General features: G+C 46.5%; 3 protein-coding genes and 2 long non-coding RNA genes across 7 annotated transcripts in view; 3 read left to right on the forward strand and 2 right to left on the reverse strand.

Moving 5' to 3' along the window:
* The window catches only part of slc39a6 (solute carrier family 39 member 6), a 583,352-nt gene that overhangs the window by 73,055 nt on the left and 492,955 nt on the right, over window positions 1-17,342 (forward strand). The window lies entirely within an intron of this gene.
* The window catches only part of LOC132462545 (uncharacterized), a 570,484-nt gene that overhangs the window by 50,962 nt on the left and 502,180 nt on the right, over window positions 1-17,342 (reverse strand). The gene's annotated exons all lie outside the window — the stretch shown is intronic.
* LOC132462519 (uncharacterized) lies at window positions 1,071-9,530 on the forward strand. Its single transcript, XR_009526871.1, has 3 exons — window positions 1,071-2,899; window positions 6,769-7,702; window positions 8,801-9,530. It is a non-coding gene; the product is annotated as an uncharacterized LOC132462519 (long non-coding RNA).
* Window positions 3,571-5,491, forward strand: LOC132462474 (uncharacterized). Its single transcript, XM_060058028.1, has 3 exons — window positions 3,571-3,895; window positions 4,556-5,190; window positions 5,406-5,491. The coding sequence occupies exons 1-3, from the start codon at window positions 3,597-3,599 to the stop codon at window positions 5,489-5,491; spliced, it is 1,020 nt and encodes a 339-aa protein (XP_059914011.1). The 5' UTR covers window positions 3,571-3,596.
* On the reverse strand, window positions 13,463-16,885 carry LOC132462520 (uncharacterized). The gene is made up of 2 exons (XR_009526872.1): window positions 16,788-16,885; window positions 13,463-13,664 (listed from the first exon to the last, which is right to left on the reverse strand). It is a non-coding gene; the product is annotated as an uncharacterized LOC132462520 (long non-coding RNA).

A 17,342-nucleotide genomic window follows, 5' to 3' on the forward strand; every position in this document is an offset into this window, starting at 1 on the left:
ACCAGGTACACTTATGAGCACCCTTATGTTCGAACATGGTGTTTGTTATGGATAATCCATGACTAGCACAGAAGTCCAATAACAAACGACCGCTCGGGTTTAGATCAGGGAGGCCGTTCCTCCCCACCACGCCTCTCCAGGTGTCTCCATCGTTGCCCACGTGGGCGTTGAAGTCTCCCAGCAGAACTACGGAGTCCCCTACTGGAGCCCCATACAGGACTCCATTCAGGGTCTCCAAGAAGGCCGAGTACTCTGAGCTGCTGTTTGGTGCATACGCACAAACAACAGTCAGAGTTTTCCCCCCTACAACCCTTAGGCGCAGGGAGGCGACCCTCTCGTCTACCGGGGTAAACTCCAACACCGCGGCGCTCAGCCGGGGATTTATGAGTATCCCCACACCCGCCCGGCGCCTCACGCCCTTGGCAACTCCGGAGAAGAATAGAGTCCAACCCTTATCCAGGAGTACGGTACCAGAGCTGAGACTGTGCGTGGAGGTAAGCCCCACCAGATCTAACTGATAGCGCTCCACCTCCCTCACAAGCTCCGGTTCCTTTCCCCACAGCGAGGTGACGTTCCACGTCCCCAGAGCCAGCTTCTGCCGCCCGGGTCTGGTCCGTCGAGACCCCTGACCTTCGCTGCCACCCATGTGGCTGCGCACCCGACCCCAACGGGTCTTCCCACAGGTGGTGGGCCCATGGGATGAAGAGAGGGGGGGTGCCACGTAGTTTGTTCGGGCTGTGCCCGACCGGGCTCCGTGGCAAACCCGGCCACCAGGCGCTCGCCATCGAGCCCTCCGTCTGGGCCTGGCTCCAGACGGGGGCTCCGGGCTTCCTCCGGGCCGGGTCACATCTCCTCTTTTTTCGTTCTTCATTGGAGTTTTGTGAACCATTCTTAGTCTGGCCCCTCACCTGAGACCACTCTGCCATGAGAGACCCTACCAGGAGCACAAGGCTCCAGACAACACAGCTCTCAGGTTCACAGGGACACGCAAACCTCTCCACCACGATAAGGTGACGGTTCCAGGAGAGGCATTCAGCTTGACTGGCTTAAAGTCTTGCTACGCAGTTTCTTAGCTAGAACATTTATTTTGTCACATACAGCAATCATCTCCTAACGATCCACTAGCTGCCTGTCCGCTGAATATGCTAGCTCTCTGTTTTGTTTGAAACATCAACCGCCGTGACGGCACCCAAAAATACTTCGAGAACCTTCAACATAGAAATGTGGTTAACATCATATTCAGACAATCAAGCACATATTAACCGAGCACTCTATACTATTCATTTTGTTCTTTTATTTATTTTTAAAAAGAAAATGCTTTGCATGTTTCAAGTACTCAAAATATAGGCTATTTTTCTCGGTGTGTTTTACTTTTCGACACTTCCTCTGCTCAAGTGCATGGTGCTATTTCAAAAGGTCCTTGCTCACTTAACTGCTGAACTTTAAAGGCTCTCTGTCTCTACTACCTAGCAGCCACCATGTCTAGCAACACAACAGTCTTTCTACGCATTATCTGTTTTAGCTTTCAATGACATGTTAAGTCACTTTTGCATTGTCATGCACTGGTAATTCCTTGGAATAACATTTGTAGTTATTTTGCTAATAGGGTTGTGTAAAGGTGGTTAGATTATATACCTATTGTTAACCTTACACATAACGCATAACACTAAAAAGTACCAACATAGCCAATAATAACAAGCAATGACAAATATAATGTTAACTCAACAATAGCACATACATTACAATAATACGAATAATAATGCAATCATAATACATTGAGTGTAGGCTTAAACATGTTCAGCTACAAAACAAATAGTAATCAATTAAAATAAAAAGGTAAAACTATAAAAAGTTAATAAAAGTATGGCTCCATAATCAATTACATTAACAGAATGGCGAGGTGATTTCTTAAAACTCAAATGTATTGCTTACCTACCTGTACATGAATTGCATCCAATTTTTCAGAGAGACCTTTGAATGACTGAACATTGACTTATGCCGCACAGATTTTTGTGTGGGCTTTCTGTAATGTGCAGTCCGTCGACAGATCCTAACAAACAGTAACATACCGTTGTTGTTATTTAGAGAGGTGCATCATACAATTCAAATACAATCAGCACAATTGTACATGTCCCCATATTTTACTATAAACTACAAAATACATGATAAGGAAAAGCCCACATATCGAGAACTATGAATGGAAATGTCATGCATATTACGGAACAGCGCCAAAAGATGTAGTGGCCATAAATAGGCTAAATTCACGAGAAGAGAGTGTGCGCGCTTTAGTTCAAATGTGTGTGGCATACCCCCCATTTTGTTTTTTCTTTGGTCCCTCTTTCATGAACATGTGCACCCCAAGTAGGCTTATCAGACTAGTCCCATATGAAGTTGAAGAAATAAATTACTTCGTTTTTTTACAATAAAAAATTGCAGCATATCATGCTATTCAAACTGAATGTATCTCATCTCAGCTATCCATTTCTTACCAAGCATATTGGTCCACACAGTTTCCTCTTCTCTTCAGCTCCATGCCATGATAGCATTTACTGCATTTCATTTTTCTTCTCAAAAGTTTTTTCCTCTGAAACCACTTAATAAGCTTCCAAGCATTTTGTTTAGAGACATCCTGATGTAGAAGGTTTCTCACACTCCTGAATCTTGTCATTGCACTGGTGAATGATGCCGCCAGGATCGTGCTGCCACAGAATCGAATGCCTGCGTTCAGTAGGGATCGCGTCATCAACGTGGGACAAAGAAAGGTTTCGCGCTTATTCTATAGTGATAGCCACCTGTTCCAGTTGGTGGACAGCAGCAGTAATAATGGCAAACAGAAAACGGATACAGACTAGAGGAAGAAAATATGTAGAGGAGACAGAAGCGGAAGGCAGCAGTGTTGGTGAGTATAAATATGTGTTTTTGCAGTTTTTTTAAACTTACATTGATTGACAATGAGGTAGATTGCTTGCTAGCTTGCTAGCTACTTATACAGTACAGCCACATATAGTAGCTAGCTACTATATGTGGTATATGTGTATTATATAGTATTGTATTATACTATATGTGTACTATATTGACAATCAATTGTCAATCAGGAATTAATGGACTTCGCGGAGGCAACCGTCCTCCGCTTCGCGCCTCCACGTCGTACATTAATTCCTGATAATGGACACCTCGTCGGGCATTATCCCTTACATGTTTCTCCTGATTTCAGCAAACCAAATTAATCTTGTGAACGTATTATAAAGACAGTATAAAATAACCGAATGAAAACCTCTGAATGCAGTCTGTAATGAACTAATTGTATAGTATTTCACACTGCATACCTGAACAATAAGCTATACAGGCGTTATAAAAGGAAATTGACTGAAATCCATTAGTTTAATTTCTTTCTGTCAGATGAGGTTACTTTAATAGGCTAAAGGTGCGGCCACACCAAACGCGTATCTCGCGTACTTTGATCGCGCGTATGATGTTGCTTGACCATTTTGTGTCATAAATGGTCGCATACGCGCAATACGCGCAATACGTCACTCGCCTAGATGAGCCCGCCAAAAACTTCCCCCCCCCCCCGCTATTTTCTTTTTTTCTGAAACATGGCTGACATCGGCACCATCGCTGCGCTTTATTTGCTGTGGGAGTCCGAGCAGCGTCGCAAACGCAAACGCCGTCGTGTTTGGGTGCACGACATCCTCCGGAGACGGCTACAGCTGGGTGAGTTTCACCACTTGCTCCAAGAACTCCGCCTGGATGACGGCCGGTTTCAGCGGTACTTTCGACTGAGTCGGGCCCAGTTCGATGACCTGCTAGCCCGGGTTGGTGCCAGGATCTCCCGTCAGGACACCAACTACAGGCGCTCCATATCAGCTGCGGAGCGCCTGTCTGTCTGTCTCCGGTAAGTTGCGGTTTCATAGCCTAATTACTCTATAACAATCAGCACATTCTGTAGTCAAAAACTATATACATAACGGGGAGAAATTGTTCGGGCGCGTGTTCTGATAGTGCATGCATCTATTATTTCCAATGCACTGTTTATATTTGAGTAGTGACCCATTTATTCAAGCATCGTGCACTATGCTCAACTAAGCACGGGGGAGCATAGGCCATTGTGACATCAGTCAATATTCATTGGGTTAAATTCAACACAAGTCAAACGAAAGCGTGCTGACAACATGGTGATAAAGCAGTTTGCTTTGCACATCTGTTTCCCCTCTTGCACCTACCTGCTATGCATTTCCTGTCAATGCTCCACCCAGTGTTTCAACAGTGTTTTTATTTATTATCTATGGTTTCAACCTAAACGCAAATCTTCATATACATGCATGTCACCAGAGTTTTATATAAACAAAATAAATAAATGCATCATGGCTCCAACATATTCATTCTTGACCTCCTTGTCATGCTTTTGAAAGTAAAATAAGCTGATGCAAATCCACTGTAAACACTAGTCAAGACATATACCTGTGCAGTGATATCAGTGAGATAATTGGCCTACATATTTGGTATACAACAAAAATTCTCAATGAGGCTAAAATAAATTATTCATGTGTTGCAGATTCCTGGCTACTGGCGATTCGTTCCGGACGATAGCCACCAGCTTCCGGGTCGGGGCCTCCACCGTGGCTTCCATCGTGTCCGATGGGGTGACGGCTATATGGGACTGCCTGGTGGAGGAGTTCATGGCTGTGCCCACTACCGAGGACTGGAGGCTGATTGCGCAGCAGTTCGAGGAGCAGTGGAACTTCCCTCTCTGTTGCGGTGCCATCGATGGGAAGCATGTTGTTCTGAAGGCCCCTGCGAACTCCGGTTCGCAGTTCTTCAACTACAAGGGAACATTTTCCATTGTTCTCTTGGCAGTTGTCGACGCAGACAAGTGCTTCCGCATCATCGATGTGGGGGGCTATGGGAGAACCAGTGATGGAGGAATTCTGGCCAACTCGGTGTTTGGTCAGGCCCTCCGAGCTGGCGATCTCAAGCTCCCTGCTGACAGAGTACTGTCAGCGGCTGCGCAGAGAGGACCCCTGCCTCATGTGTTTGTAGCGGACGAGGCCTTTCCGCTACGGACCAACCTCATGAGGCCATTCCCCGGACGCATCCTCCCCCGAGAGCGGCGCGTCTTTAACTACCGACTGTCCCGGGCTCGGTTGGTGGTTGAGAACTGTGGTGTTGGGGCAGGGGCAGCAGGGACAGGTACACGGGAAGGGCCAGCGGCAGGGACAGGGGCAGGAGCAGGAGCAGGAGCAGCATCAGCGTCCTCTGCGTCTGACTCACTGCTGGGTTGGTCTATGTTATTGAGAAAGAAGACTTTTTTTTTTTTTTTGCTTGGATGATATATATCTATATTGCACATTAAAGATAGACAGAATCGTGCCGCACTGTAAATCGTTCCTGTGGCCATAATACAGGAGCTGTACGTGTCTTCACTTGTCAACAAACCTGTATTGTGCGATGCTGCTGCCTGCTCAAGCTCCTCATCTTCTCCTGCCCCTAGTGGAGTCTCTGGAGCCCCGTCCCCCTCAACCTCCTCTGCCCCCAGAGGTAAATTGCTGCTGGTCTCCCTCGGGGGGACAAAGGGGTCGAGGAAGGACAGGACCCGAGCAAACTTCCACGTGTCCACTCTCCCTGCCGCTGACCCGCTCTTTTTCCCCTCCTTTTCACTCTTTTTGTGTCTCATGTACCTGTCCCTGAGTGACTTCCACCTCCTGCGACATACGTCCACTGACAAGAACATATATACATATTAAGTTGTGTAACCTGACAAGCGGGACAGTCTGTTGTAGTAGTATCACTTAATATTACTGCTAACTGGTGCTACCGCTAACTTTTTTCATAGTAGAACACAACCGATAGCTGAAGCCAAGCAAAATACACACACACATTATTCACTGATCTTACCAGGAACGCCAATATCCTCTGCCACGTCGACCCACGCCCTCTCTGTTTTGTTCCTGTCCCTGTACGACACCATCGTGGTGTCGTACAGGACAGGACGGCCGCACACGGCGACGATGAGATTTTGATCCACCTCCATTTCTGTTCGTGTAGTCTGTAGTGTTGATCAGCAGAGAAATAGTCCGCCAAGACGTTGAGGTTGCTTAGTAACCAGAGACTCTGTCCATGCAAGTGAACGGGGCGTTCCCTCTTCGTCATAACTATCAAACCAAACATCCTTCACATTCACCGAGCGAACATTATGAAAGTAAAATGCACATTTCTCGCTAGAAATGTTTCCATAAAAGCATTTAATGGCGTAACTATGTTACTATTTCCACACAGAATAAAGAAAGATGTCGGCCGTATGCTTCTGTCCAAGCTCACTACTCTCTGCCAGTGACGTCGGGTCAAGCTCAACGCTGATTGGGCAATACGGCTAATCGTCATGCGTATGAGTGTAAAATGTTCAATTTTTTGAACTCTTGAAATGTACGCGATATACGCGCAATACGCGCGTATAGCGCGTAAATATACGCGCCTCATACGCGCGTACAATGTTGCTTATACGCGTAGTACGCATAATACGCGTAATACGCGCGTCAACCAATGGTTCCCTATGGAAAAAATGGCGATTTCATACGCGAAGTACGCGAGATACGCGTTTGGTGTGGCCGCACCTTAACAGTTAATGTTTTATAGGCTACTTTATGAAACCCGTGCTTGAATAGAAGAAACACATTTTACTGAATTCCTGTGATTTGTCCAGTGTCCAGTGATTTGACTTTAATTAGATTTTCTACATTCATTCAATAATGACATATGTATTTCTTTTAGGTGTGTCAGCAGCCCCCACAGCACAGCTGGCACTAAACAATAAAGCACATGAGTTGCAGATGTGCAAAAAGAAAATGGAATGGCAGAATGAGAAAATAGAGGAGTTGACCAAGGAGAGAGATTTCCTCAAGGAACAACTAGTATCCGGCAAGTCTCCCAACACAATGTTTAGTCAAAGTGTTGGTTTGTTTTTAGTAGGGTAGAAGGAAGGCATTGCGTGTCCTCTTCGCCTCCAGTCCGCCACAGTCATCTGCCGAGTGGTCCAAGAATGTACAGATCCATATTAGCAGATTCGCACATTCCCTTTCCACAGTCCATCAGGTTATTGAACTGCTGTTATTAACACACAACCGCAAACTCATGATGTTAAAGTCTTCGCTTAGTAAGGTTCTGGTTTAAGAGGCAGTCTTTGCTTTCATTGAAATAGTACTACTATTGCTTGGCAGCAGGCTACATCTATCAATTAATGACAGGAACGTCTGTCTCTCAGTCTGCGTGTGTTTGTGTACCTGTTATTCGCATATCTCCCGAATACAATTTACATTAGTATTGTGATTGTTGTTTTAACATTCACATTAGTATTAAAATTACTTTAAAAAGTAGTGGGGGAAAAAGTGTGACCATGAACTTGCAGGATCTGGCTGTGCATTGTATGCGTGCCGTGCACATATGTGTTGTTATGTATTATGTGTTGTGACTCTTATGTTTGTATTTTAATCTTTTTAAACAGCTCTTAAAAAAGATGAGCCCAAAGCAACTGCCGGTTCCAGTAGTGTCTCTACACTGGACTCATCTTCCTCCGAGATGAGTTCAAAGAGTACCGACTCAGAGTCATCCAACAGCTCATCCTCAGAGGACAAGAAGAGGAAGAAGAAGGGGAAAGGGAGAAAGAAGGCATCCAAGATGGTTAAAATGGAAAAAACACTGCAAAGAGGTCAGAAATACTAATTTCAACACTTTCCACTCGCCTGGGTGCTAGATCACTCCTGCTTCGCTGTGTTGTGTTCTCCAGGCTGGCTCTTCCCATATTGCATGTGTGATTGTTTCTAGCACTCACACAGTGAATTTTAGAGGAATAGCTTTCTGGTCATCTCATATTCTAGATTGAAATGTGTAGCTGACAAGCCACACTAGATTCATAGTGTAGTGTAGTGTGTGTGTGTGTGTGTGTGTGTGTGTGTGTGTGTGTGTGTGTGTGTGTGTGTGTGTGTGTGTGTGTGTGTGTGTGTGTGTGTGTGTGTGTGTGTGTGTGTGTGTGTGTTAAAGATGAGTACAGTATGAGTACACTGTATGTCTCTGGATTATGATTTATACTTAGTTGAGTATCACTTGTGGGTTGTTTTAAGGAGCTTGTGTTATTACTCGTTGTTGTGATTGTTTCTTTTTGTGTGTCTTGCCGTGATTGTGGTGAAAATGCTGGTATATGTGGTGGTGTGTTGTCAGACGGCGTCGCACCAGACTGGAATTCACCGTTCCTCCATTATCGTTTGATCATGCCGGTGTGTGTGTGTGTGTGTGTGTGTGTGTGTGTGTGTGTGTGTGTGTGTGTGTGTGTGTGTGTGTGTGTGTGTGTGTGTGTGTGTGTGTGTGTGTGTGTGTGTGTGTGTGTGTGTGAAGGGAAGTAGATTTTGTGTATGTGTATATGTGTGCTCCTTCACTCTGTGTGTGTGTGCTCCTTCCCTGTGTGTGTGTGTGTGTGTGCTCCTTCACCCTGTGTGTGTGTGTGCTTGTGGCCCTTCACTGGAGGCGGAATCTGGCTGTTTTGAAAAGGCATTCCACCACTGTAGCTTCTCCTGCCTCTCACCGGCAACACATACTGAGCATAGTTGCCGTTGTGTGTGTGTGTGTGTGTGTGCAAGGAGATAGTGTGTGTGTGTGTGTGTGTGTGTGTGTGTGTGTGTGTGTGTGTGTGTGTGTGTGTGTGTGTGTGTGTGTGTGTGTGTGTTAAAGATGAGTACAGTATGAGTACAGTAATATAAATGACAAAACTACTACTATAGATAGCACTAATTGTATGTTCTCTTAATTGCAGCCCGGAATCCCGAGCAGGCTTTGGCCCGGTACAAAAAGATTCTTAAATACTACAAGAGGCTTGGAACCATGTCTGGGGCATTTCGAAAGGTCGGTGTTGACCGTAATACAGTGGTGGTCAATGCACCAATCGCCGAGCTTTCCATTGCTGCCCCAGACCAGTACAAGGAAGCTTTGAAAACGTATACCCATTCCACAAAATTGAAAGCATTTGCGGAACACTGTGCCTTGACAATTCTAGGCGATGTAGAAATAGTTGACGCAGTCAACACGCTTAAAGCTAGTGGTAAGCTGCTACCACTGAAAAAGAAATAATTATGTGCATTTTGTATTATGCTTTACATGTGTTCCTGTAAAGTAATTTTTACATTTTCTGTACAATACCACTGTTCATATTTTATCTGTATTTTTTTGTTGTGTGTTCTTTGTTGAAAAGAAGAATGTATGTAGTTTAAAATAAATATTTGTAAGTTTTCAGCACTTCAGCACATTGCTTCTTTCACTTTTCTTAAAATAATATTTTGTTTTAACTTGTGTCTCTTTGGTATCTGCTAGCCACTCATTTATAAATACTTTGTAAAGCATAGCAAGTCCTCACTTTAGATGGGCTCACACCATGTAGTCAACTAATCCGTAGTAACTCATGAGTTAATCATGAATTGAAGTGTTGTTAAGTGCTTGTTAAAGATGCAGTAACACTAACTATCCGTAGGCATATTTCTGAAGGCATGTCCAAATAGAATAATACATATTTGTGTCCAGGTTATGTTTGCCACTCATTTATAAATGCTTTGTAAAGCATAGCAAGTCCTCACTTTAGATGGGCTCACACCATATAGTCAACTAATCAGTAGTAACTCATGAGTTAATCATGAATTGAAGTGTTGTTAAGTGCTTGTTAAAGATGCAGTAACACTAACTATCCGTAGGCATAGTTCTGAAGGCATGTCCAAATAGAATAATACATATTTGTGTCCAGGTTATGTTTGCAATTCATTTATTAATGCTTTGTAAAGCATGGAAAGTGCTCACTTTAGATGGGCTCACACCATGTAGTCAACTAATCCGTAGTAACTCATGAATTAATCATGGATAACCTAATTGGTAAGTATTTGTAACATATGTATTAACACCCCAGCTATTAGTTGAGGCCTATTTCTAAATCATAACATTTTATTTAAGGCATGAACAAATGAAGGTCTAGATAGTCTGTTAATCATCAACTTCCAGGTTTTAACCGGCCTTATACATTCCTAAGTACCTAGATAATAATGGTAAAATTACTTTTTTAGAAGGCTTATTTATTATGAACAAACCATTTATAACTGTGTGAAAAAATGCTTTACTAATGATACGTTATGTATGAACAATAAATAACTAATGGTGAACAAACCATTATTTAATAGTTTTTAGAAGGCTTATTTACTATGAACAAACACATTTATAACTGTGTGAAGAAATGCTTTACTAATGATACGTTATGTATGAACAATAAATAACTAATGGTGAACAAACCATTACCTAATAGGTAACGAATGCTTAATAAATGATGAATTGTGTGTAGTTATTATAAAGTGTTACCAATGCATTTAATAGTTGTTCACCCGACCGAATGGAACAAAGTTGGTGAAGACGAAGCAGACGGCCCGCTTCCCAAACAACCCAAGCTAACAGCGTTTTACAGCCCGACCACTTCTCTTCCCGCTGCAAAACAAGAGGCCATCACTAAAAAGTTAACAGAGTTCATTTGCAAAGACATGCGGCCAATCAGTATAGTTGACGGCGTAGGTTTTCAGAAATTTATCCACGAAATAAATCCACGCTATCAAGTCCCTTCCCGTGGAACTGTTAATAATAGGATTGTTAAACTGTATGATGCCACCGCCAGTAGAGTGAAAATTACAATCAAGGACAAAGCCGTAGCGTTGACCACAGACGGATGGACTTCCCTTGCCAATGATGCATTTGTCACCGTGACTGCCCATTTTATCACAGAGAATTGGGAGATGAAGGACTATGTGCTTAAAACGGGAGAGCTCATAGAAAGTCATACAGCGGAGAACGTATCGAAGTCTATTATGGATGGTTTGCAGGAGTTTGGCGTGCAGCTGGAGTCGGTCGTTGCCGTGACAACGGATAATGCAGCTAACTACGTGAACGCAGCCACACTAAAAAATTGAAAATAATTAATTAATTAATAATTATATTCGATATTCTGACAATTTTTTAAGACCAATATTCGAATTTAATTTCTGGGGAATGTTACCAGCCCTACCCAGGAGTGGCGTACGTAGCCCATCAACAACATAAACTTCCTCTTGTGTGCTTTTGTTACCCTTACTGAGAGTAGCTGTACATTTTCCATTCACCTTTAATGCTGTCCCTCCTGGTCCATAAAGAGTCTTTGTGGCTCTGGAAAGTTTGCTGAACTGGCCCTGGGTGTACAACTTTGCTGGGATTGCAGTGACATCTGCTCCAGTGTCTATCTTAAACACTGATTTTTGATTGTCCACCCTTACCTCTGTCATCCATGGGCAGGCACCTGTGGACTCCACAGAGCCCAAGAACGCGACGTCCTCATCGCTGTCTTCCTCAGTCACTGCAGCTACATTAACTCCCGGTTTCTTTTTAGCTTGGCAGACTCTAGCATAATGTCCTTTCTTTCGGCACTGGTTACACACAGCCTCTCTAGCTGGACACTGCTGCGGATGATGCCCTCGTGTGTCCCCGCATCTGTTACATTGTGTTTGTCTTTCCAGTGTATTTTTATGAAATGTCTGCCTATCTCGCTGCATGTTTTGCTTTGAGCCGCTGCGCTGCCACGATTGCATACTGTCTAGCTGAGTGCTACTGGCTTCTGCTTTAAAGTTTGTTTTTAGCACTTCAAGTTGCTTAATTAATAGTTATTTTCGGTCGAGGGATATTGTGCTTAAGGCTTTTCACCCCCCGCCTCATTCTAGTGAGGCGGAGGCGGAGTTGCATCTCCTGTGCCCGGTTCGGGCATTGGCTATGTACGTGAATCGCTCGGCCGCGTTCCGCTCCACACAACAGTTGTTTGTGTGTTATAGCGACGCTAGCAGGGGCCGCGCTCTCTCTAAGCAGCGGTTTTCTCGCTGGGTATGTGAGGGTGTTTGCTTAGCCTACTCTCGGCAGGGCTTGGCGCCACCGTTGGGCGTTAAAGCTCACTCCACACGGAGCGTGGCCGCTTCAACGGCTCTACTCAAGGGTGTTTCGGTGGAAGACATCTGCGCGGCTGCGTCATGGTCTTCCCCCGGCCCCTTTGTCCGTTTTTACATGTTAGACATGTCCAGGGGCTCACTCGGCAACTCTATGCTGGAGTCCGGGACCCCTTTTACGGCTTAAGAATATAGACATGTTCTTTAAAGCGGCGTGGTTGGATTTCCTCTCGCCGGCTGGCGAGTTGGACTTGATTACCAGTCTTACTCTTCCACCTTTTTTCAAATGAAAAACAGGCTAGGGGTTTTTCTATTGGCTCGCCAATTGTCTGGTGGTTTTGTTTACCAGTGTGGCACTCCCGCCGTTTTCTTCAAATAAGAAATGGCCGAGAGAGTCCCATTATTGGAGAGCCGGATTCCGTAGCTCCGCCCCCGGTGGTGGTTTATACCTGTCAGGCCATTTCTCTGAAACCAACTTGTTTGTGGTGAAACTGGCTTTGAATGCGGATGTTTTTACCTCTCATGGTTTTCCCATCTCAGTTTACCCTGACCAGACCCGCTGGTAAGGGGTGAAATCTGGAAAGTTTTTCAGAAGTGATAAATGAGACAGGACACACGTTTACTTTTCTGGCAAAGTACATCATTTCTGGCAAAGCAGTTATGGGGTAAATGTGCTGATTCCAAGATGAAGCTCCAACAAAGTAAATAATGTCTGCCAAAATATAGTGTGGAATGAATTATTATGCGATAAGAAGGAAAACAATCAAATGATTACCAGTCTTACTCTTCCACCTTTTTTCAAATGAAAAACAGGCTAGGGGTTTTTCTATTGGCTCGCCAATTGTCTGGTGGTTTTGTTTACCAGTGTGGCACTCCCGCCGTTTTCTTCAAATAAGAAATGGCCGAGAGAGTCCCATTATTGGAGAGCCGGATTCCGTAGCTCCGCCCCCGGTGGTAGCGGACCTAATGGAAACCGTGTTGCTCTGGTTTTTCTTTTCCTTTTCATGGGTTCCATGAAGCACGGATTAGAGCCGGAGTCTTTACAGACTCACTTTTTTCTCCCTTGATCATTGCCTTGCTTGATCTAGGAGGAATTCGTTTTTTATCAAGCTGTTGTGTTTTACACTTCCTTGGCTTTTTGAGTCTTAATGTGCTCTGGTGACTTAGGTCGTTTTGACTGGGGTCCAGCAGGAGTACATTGATCGGGCTCCGCTCGCAGCTTCACCTTAGCCCATAAGGCGAAGCCTAGACGGCGTAGCCTACATGAAATAGAACGATAGTTATGTTATTATAACTCTAGTTCTATGATTGTAGGCGTAGCCGTCTAGTTTCCCACCTGCTGTACCCTCCAAATGCTGAAAGAAAAGCGTGGAGGATGAGCGACGGTATACACTGCGTTATATAGACACTAGGGCTGAACGATCTATCGTTTTCGACCGAAAATCGCGATCTCAAGCATTACGATTTTGGGATCGTCAAAGCTGCGGTTTTTTTATTTATTTATTTTTTTTATTTTTTTTTATTTTACAAAAGTGCAATTATTTTGATGCTGATGAGCCATTGAAGCAAGTTTACTTAAGAAAGAGGGCTCCCTTTTTATTTGACTTTTTTGGTTGTTGTTTCTTAGGTACTTGAATAAACAGTCTTGCATTTGAAATCTGTTGCCAGCAGTTTTCATTATTCCTCATCCTCATCCTCATCGTCATCCGCTTATCCGGGGTCGGGTCGCGGGGGGAGCAGCTCAAGCAGGGGGCCCCAGACTTCCCTTTCCCGGGCCACATTGACCAGCTCTGACGGGGGGATCCCGAGGCGTTCCCAGGCCAGTGTTGAGATATAATCTCTCCACCTAGTCCTGGGTCTTCCCCGAGGTCTCCTCCCCACTGGACGTGCCTGAAACACCTCCCAAGGAAGGCGCCCAGTGGGCATCCTTACCAGATGCCCGAACCACCTCAGCTGACTCCTTTCTAAGTAAAGGAGCAGCGGCTCTAATCCGAGTTCCTCACGGATGGCTGAGCTTCTCACCCTATCCCTAAGGGAGACGCCAGCCACCCTTCTGAGAAAACTCATCTCGGCCGCTTGTACCCGCGATCTCGTCCTTTCGGTCATCACCCAGCCCTCATGACCATAGGTGAGGATAGGAATGAAGATCGACCGGTAGATCGAGAGCTTTGCCTTGCGGCTCAGCTCTCTTTTCGTTACAACGGTGCGGTAAAGCGAACGCAATACCGCCCCCGCTGCTCCGATTCTCCGGCCAATCTCACGCTCCATAGTACCCTCACTCGCGAACAAGACCCCGAGGTACTTGAACTCCTTCACTTGGGCTAAGGACTCATTTCCTACCCGGAGTAAGCAATCCACCGGTTTCCTGCTAAGAGTCATGGCCTCAGATTTAGCGGTGCTGATCCTCATCCCAGCCGATTCACACTCGGCCGCCAGCCGATCAAGTGAGTGCTGAAGGTCACAGGCCGATGATCCAATGAGGACCACATCATCTGCAAAAAGCAGTGACGAGATCCTCAGACCACCGAACTGCAACCCCTCCCCACCATGACTACGCCTCGATATCCTGTCCATGTATATCACAAACAGGATTGGTGACAAGGCGCAGCCCTGGCGGAGACCAGCACCCACTGAGAACGAAACTGACTGGCTGCCGAGAACACGAACACAGCTCTCGCTTTGGGAGTACAAAGATTGGATGGCCCTGAGGATAGACCCCCTTACCCCATACTCCCGCAGCACCTCCCACAGTTTCTCCCGGGGGACCCGGTCATACGCCTTCTCCAGATCCACAAAACACATGTAGACCGGATGGGCATACTCCCAGGCCCCCTCCAGGATCCTTGCGAGAGTGAAGAGCTGGTCCGTAGTTCCACGTCCGGGGCGAAAACCGCATTGTTCCTCTTCAATCTGAGGTTCGACGATCGGCCGAACCCTCCTTTCCAGCACCTTGGAGTAGACTTTACCAGGGAGGCTGAGAAGTGTGATACCCCGGTAATTGGCACACACTCTCTGGTCCCCCTTTTTGAACAGGGGAACCACCACCCCGGTTTGCCACTCCTTTGGCACTGTACCCGACTCCCACGCGATGTTGAATAGGCGTGTCAACCATGACAGCCCCTCAACACCCAGAGCCTTTAGCATTTCTGGCTGGATCTCATCAATCCCTGGGGCTTTGCCACTGCGGAGATGTTTGACTACCTCAGTGACCTCCACCAGGGAAATTGACGACGAAACACCATCAACCTCGAGCTCTGCCTCCAACATAGAGGGCGTGTGATTCGGATTCAGGAGTTCCTCAAAGTGTTCCTTCCAACGTCCGACGACCTCCTCAGTTGAGGTCAACAGAGTCCCATCCTTACTGTACACAGCTTGGATGGTTCCCCGTTTCCCCCTCCTGAGGTGCCGGATAGTCTTCCAGAAACACTTTGGTGCCGACCGAAAGTCCTTCTCCATGGCCTCTCCGAACTTCTCCCACACCCGCTGCTTAGCCTCCGACACGGCAGCCGCTGCAGCCCTTCGAGCCTGTCGGTACCCTGCAACCGAGTCAGGAGTCCTCCAGGATATCATATCCCGGAAGGCCTCCTTCTTCAGTCGGACGGCTTCCCTGACCACCGTAGTCCACCACGGTGTCCGAGGGTTACCGCCCCTTGAGGAGCCTAAGACCCTGAGGCCACAGCTAGCCACCGCAGCTTCAGCAATGGAGGCTTTGAACACCGCCCACTCCGGCTCAATGCCCCCAACCTCCACAGGAATGCCAGAAAAGCTCAGCCGGAGGTGTGAGTTGAAGATACCTAGGACGGGGGGCTCCTCCAGACGTTCCCAGTTCACCCGCACTACTCGTTTGGGCTTACCAGGTCTATCCGGAAATTTCCCCCATTCCCTGATCCAACTCACAACCAGATGGTGGTCGGTTGACAGTTCCGCCCCTCTCTTTACCCGAGTGTCCAAAACATGCGGCCTCAGATCAGATGACACGATCACGAAATCGATCATCGATCTTCGGCCTAGGGTACTCTGGTACCAGGTACACTTATGAGCACCCTTATGTTCGAACATGGTGTTTGTTATGGATAATCCATGACTAGCACAGAAGTCCAATAACAAACGACCGCTCGGGTTTAGATCAGGGAGGCCGTTCCTCCCCACCACGCCTCTCCAGGTGTCTCCATCGTTGCCCACGTGGGCGTTGAAGTCTCCCAGCAGAACTACGGAGTCCCCTACTGGAGCCCCATACAGGACTCCATTCAGGGTCTCCAAGAAGGCAGAGTACTCTGAGCTGCTGTTTGGTGCATACGCACAAACAACAGTCAGAGTTTTCCCCCCTACAACCCTTAGGCGCAGGGAGGCGACCCTCTCGTCTACCGGGGTAAACTCCAACACCGTGGCGCTCAGCCGGGGATTTATGAGTATCCCCACACCCGCCCGGCGCCTCACGCCCTTGGCAACTCCGGAGAAGAATAGAGTCCAACCCTTATCCAGGAGTACGGTACCAGAGCTGAGACTGTGCGTGGAGGTAAGCCCCACCAGATCTAACTGATAGCGCTCCACCTCCCTCACAAGCTCCGGTTCCTTTCCCCACAGCGAGGTGACGTTCCACGTCCCCAGAGCCAGCTTCTGCCGCCCGGGTCTGGTCCGTCGAGACCCCTGACCTTCGCTGCCACCCATGTGGCTGCGCACCCGACCCCAACGGGTCTTCCCACAGGTGGTGGGCCCATGGGATGAAGAGAGGGGGGGTGCCACGTAGTTTGTTCGGGCTGTGCCCGACCGGGCTCCGTGGCAAATTATTATCAGTTTTCATTATTGCATTACCTTAATGGAATTCATTGGTTATATTAATTTATACTGAAACTTGATTCAAAGAAAATAAATCGTGGTTGAAATCGAAACCGCAATCTCTACCAGAAAAATCGCAATTTCAATTTTTTCTTAAAATCGTTCAGCCCTAATAGACACGATACCGTGGGAAATGTGGGCGGTGCCCACGCTGATAGGTGCATAGTTTGAATTTTCAGCACGCACATGCGCGCGCACGGGACAAGCCCATAAGGGCCGGCTACGCCTACAATCATAGAACTAGAGTTATAATAACATAACTATCGTTTTTCGGCTTAGTCTAGCCGGAGATCGGCTACTTAAATCGGCGTGCGCAGCTTCCTAGCCCCTCCTCCGACAATGGCGTCACCATTTGTGGGTGTTCCCGTGGACCTCGGCGCACTTCTCGTACAGGCGTCTCTCCGGAGACAGAGGGTTTTACGGGACAGAACCGATCCCTTGGCATTGTCTGACGATATTCAGATTTCAGACTTTATTGTAATTGTGCAAACAACGAAATTGGGGTTCTTCATGAGAGATACAGATTCTCAT

Source organism: Gadus macrocephalus, chromosome 8 (assembly GCF_031168955.1).
Source record: "Gadus macrocephalus chromosome 8, ASM3116895v1".
Classification (NCBI taxonomy): Eukaryota; Metazoa; Chordata; class Actinopteri; order Gadiformes; family Gadidae; genus Gadus; species Gadus macrocephalus.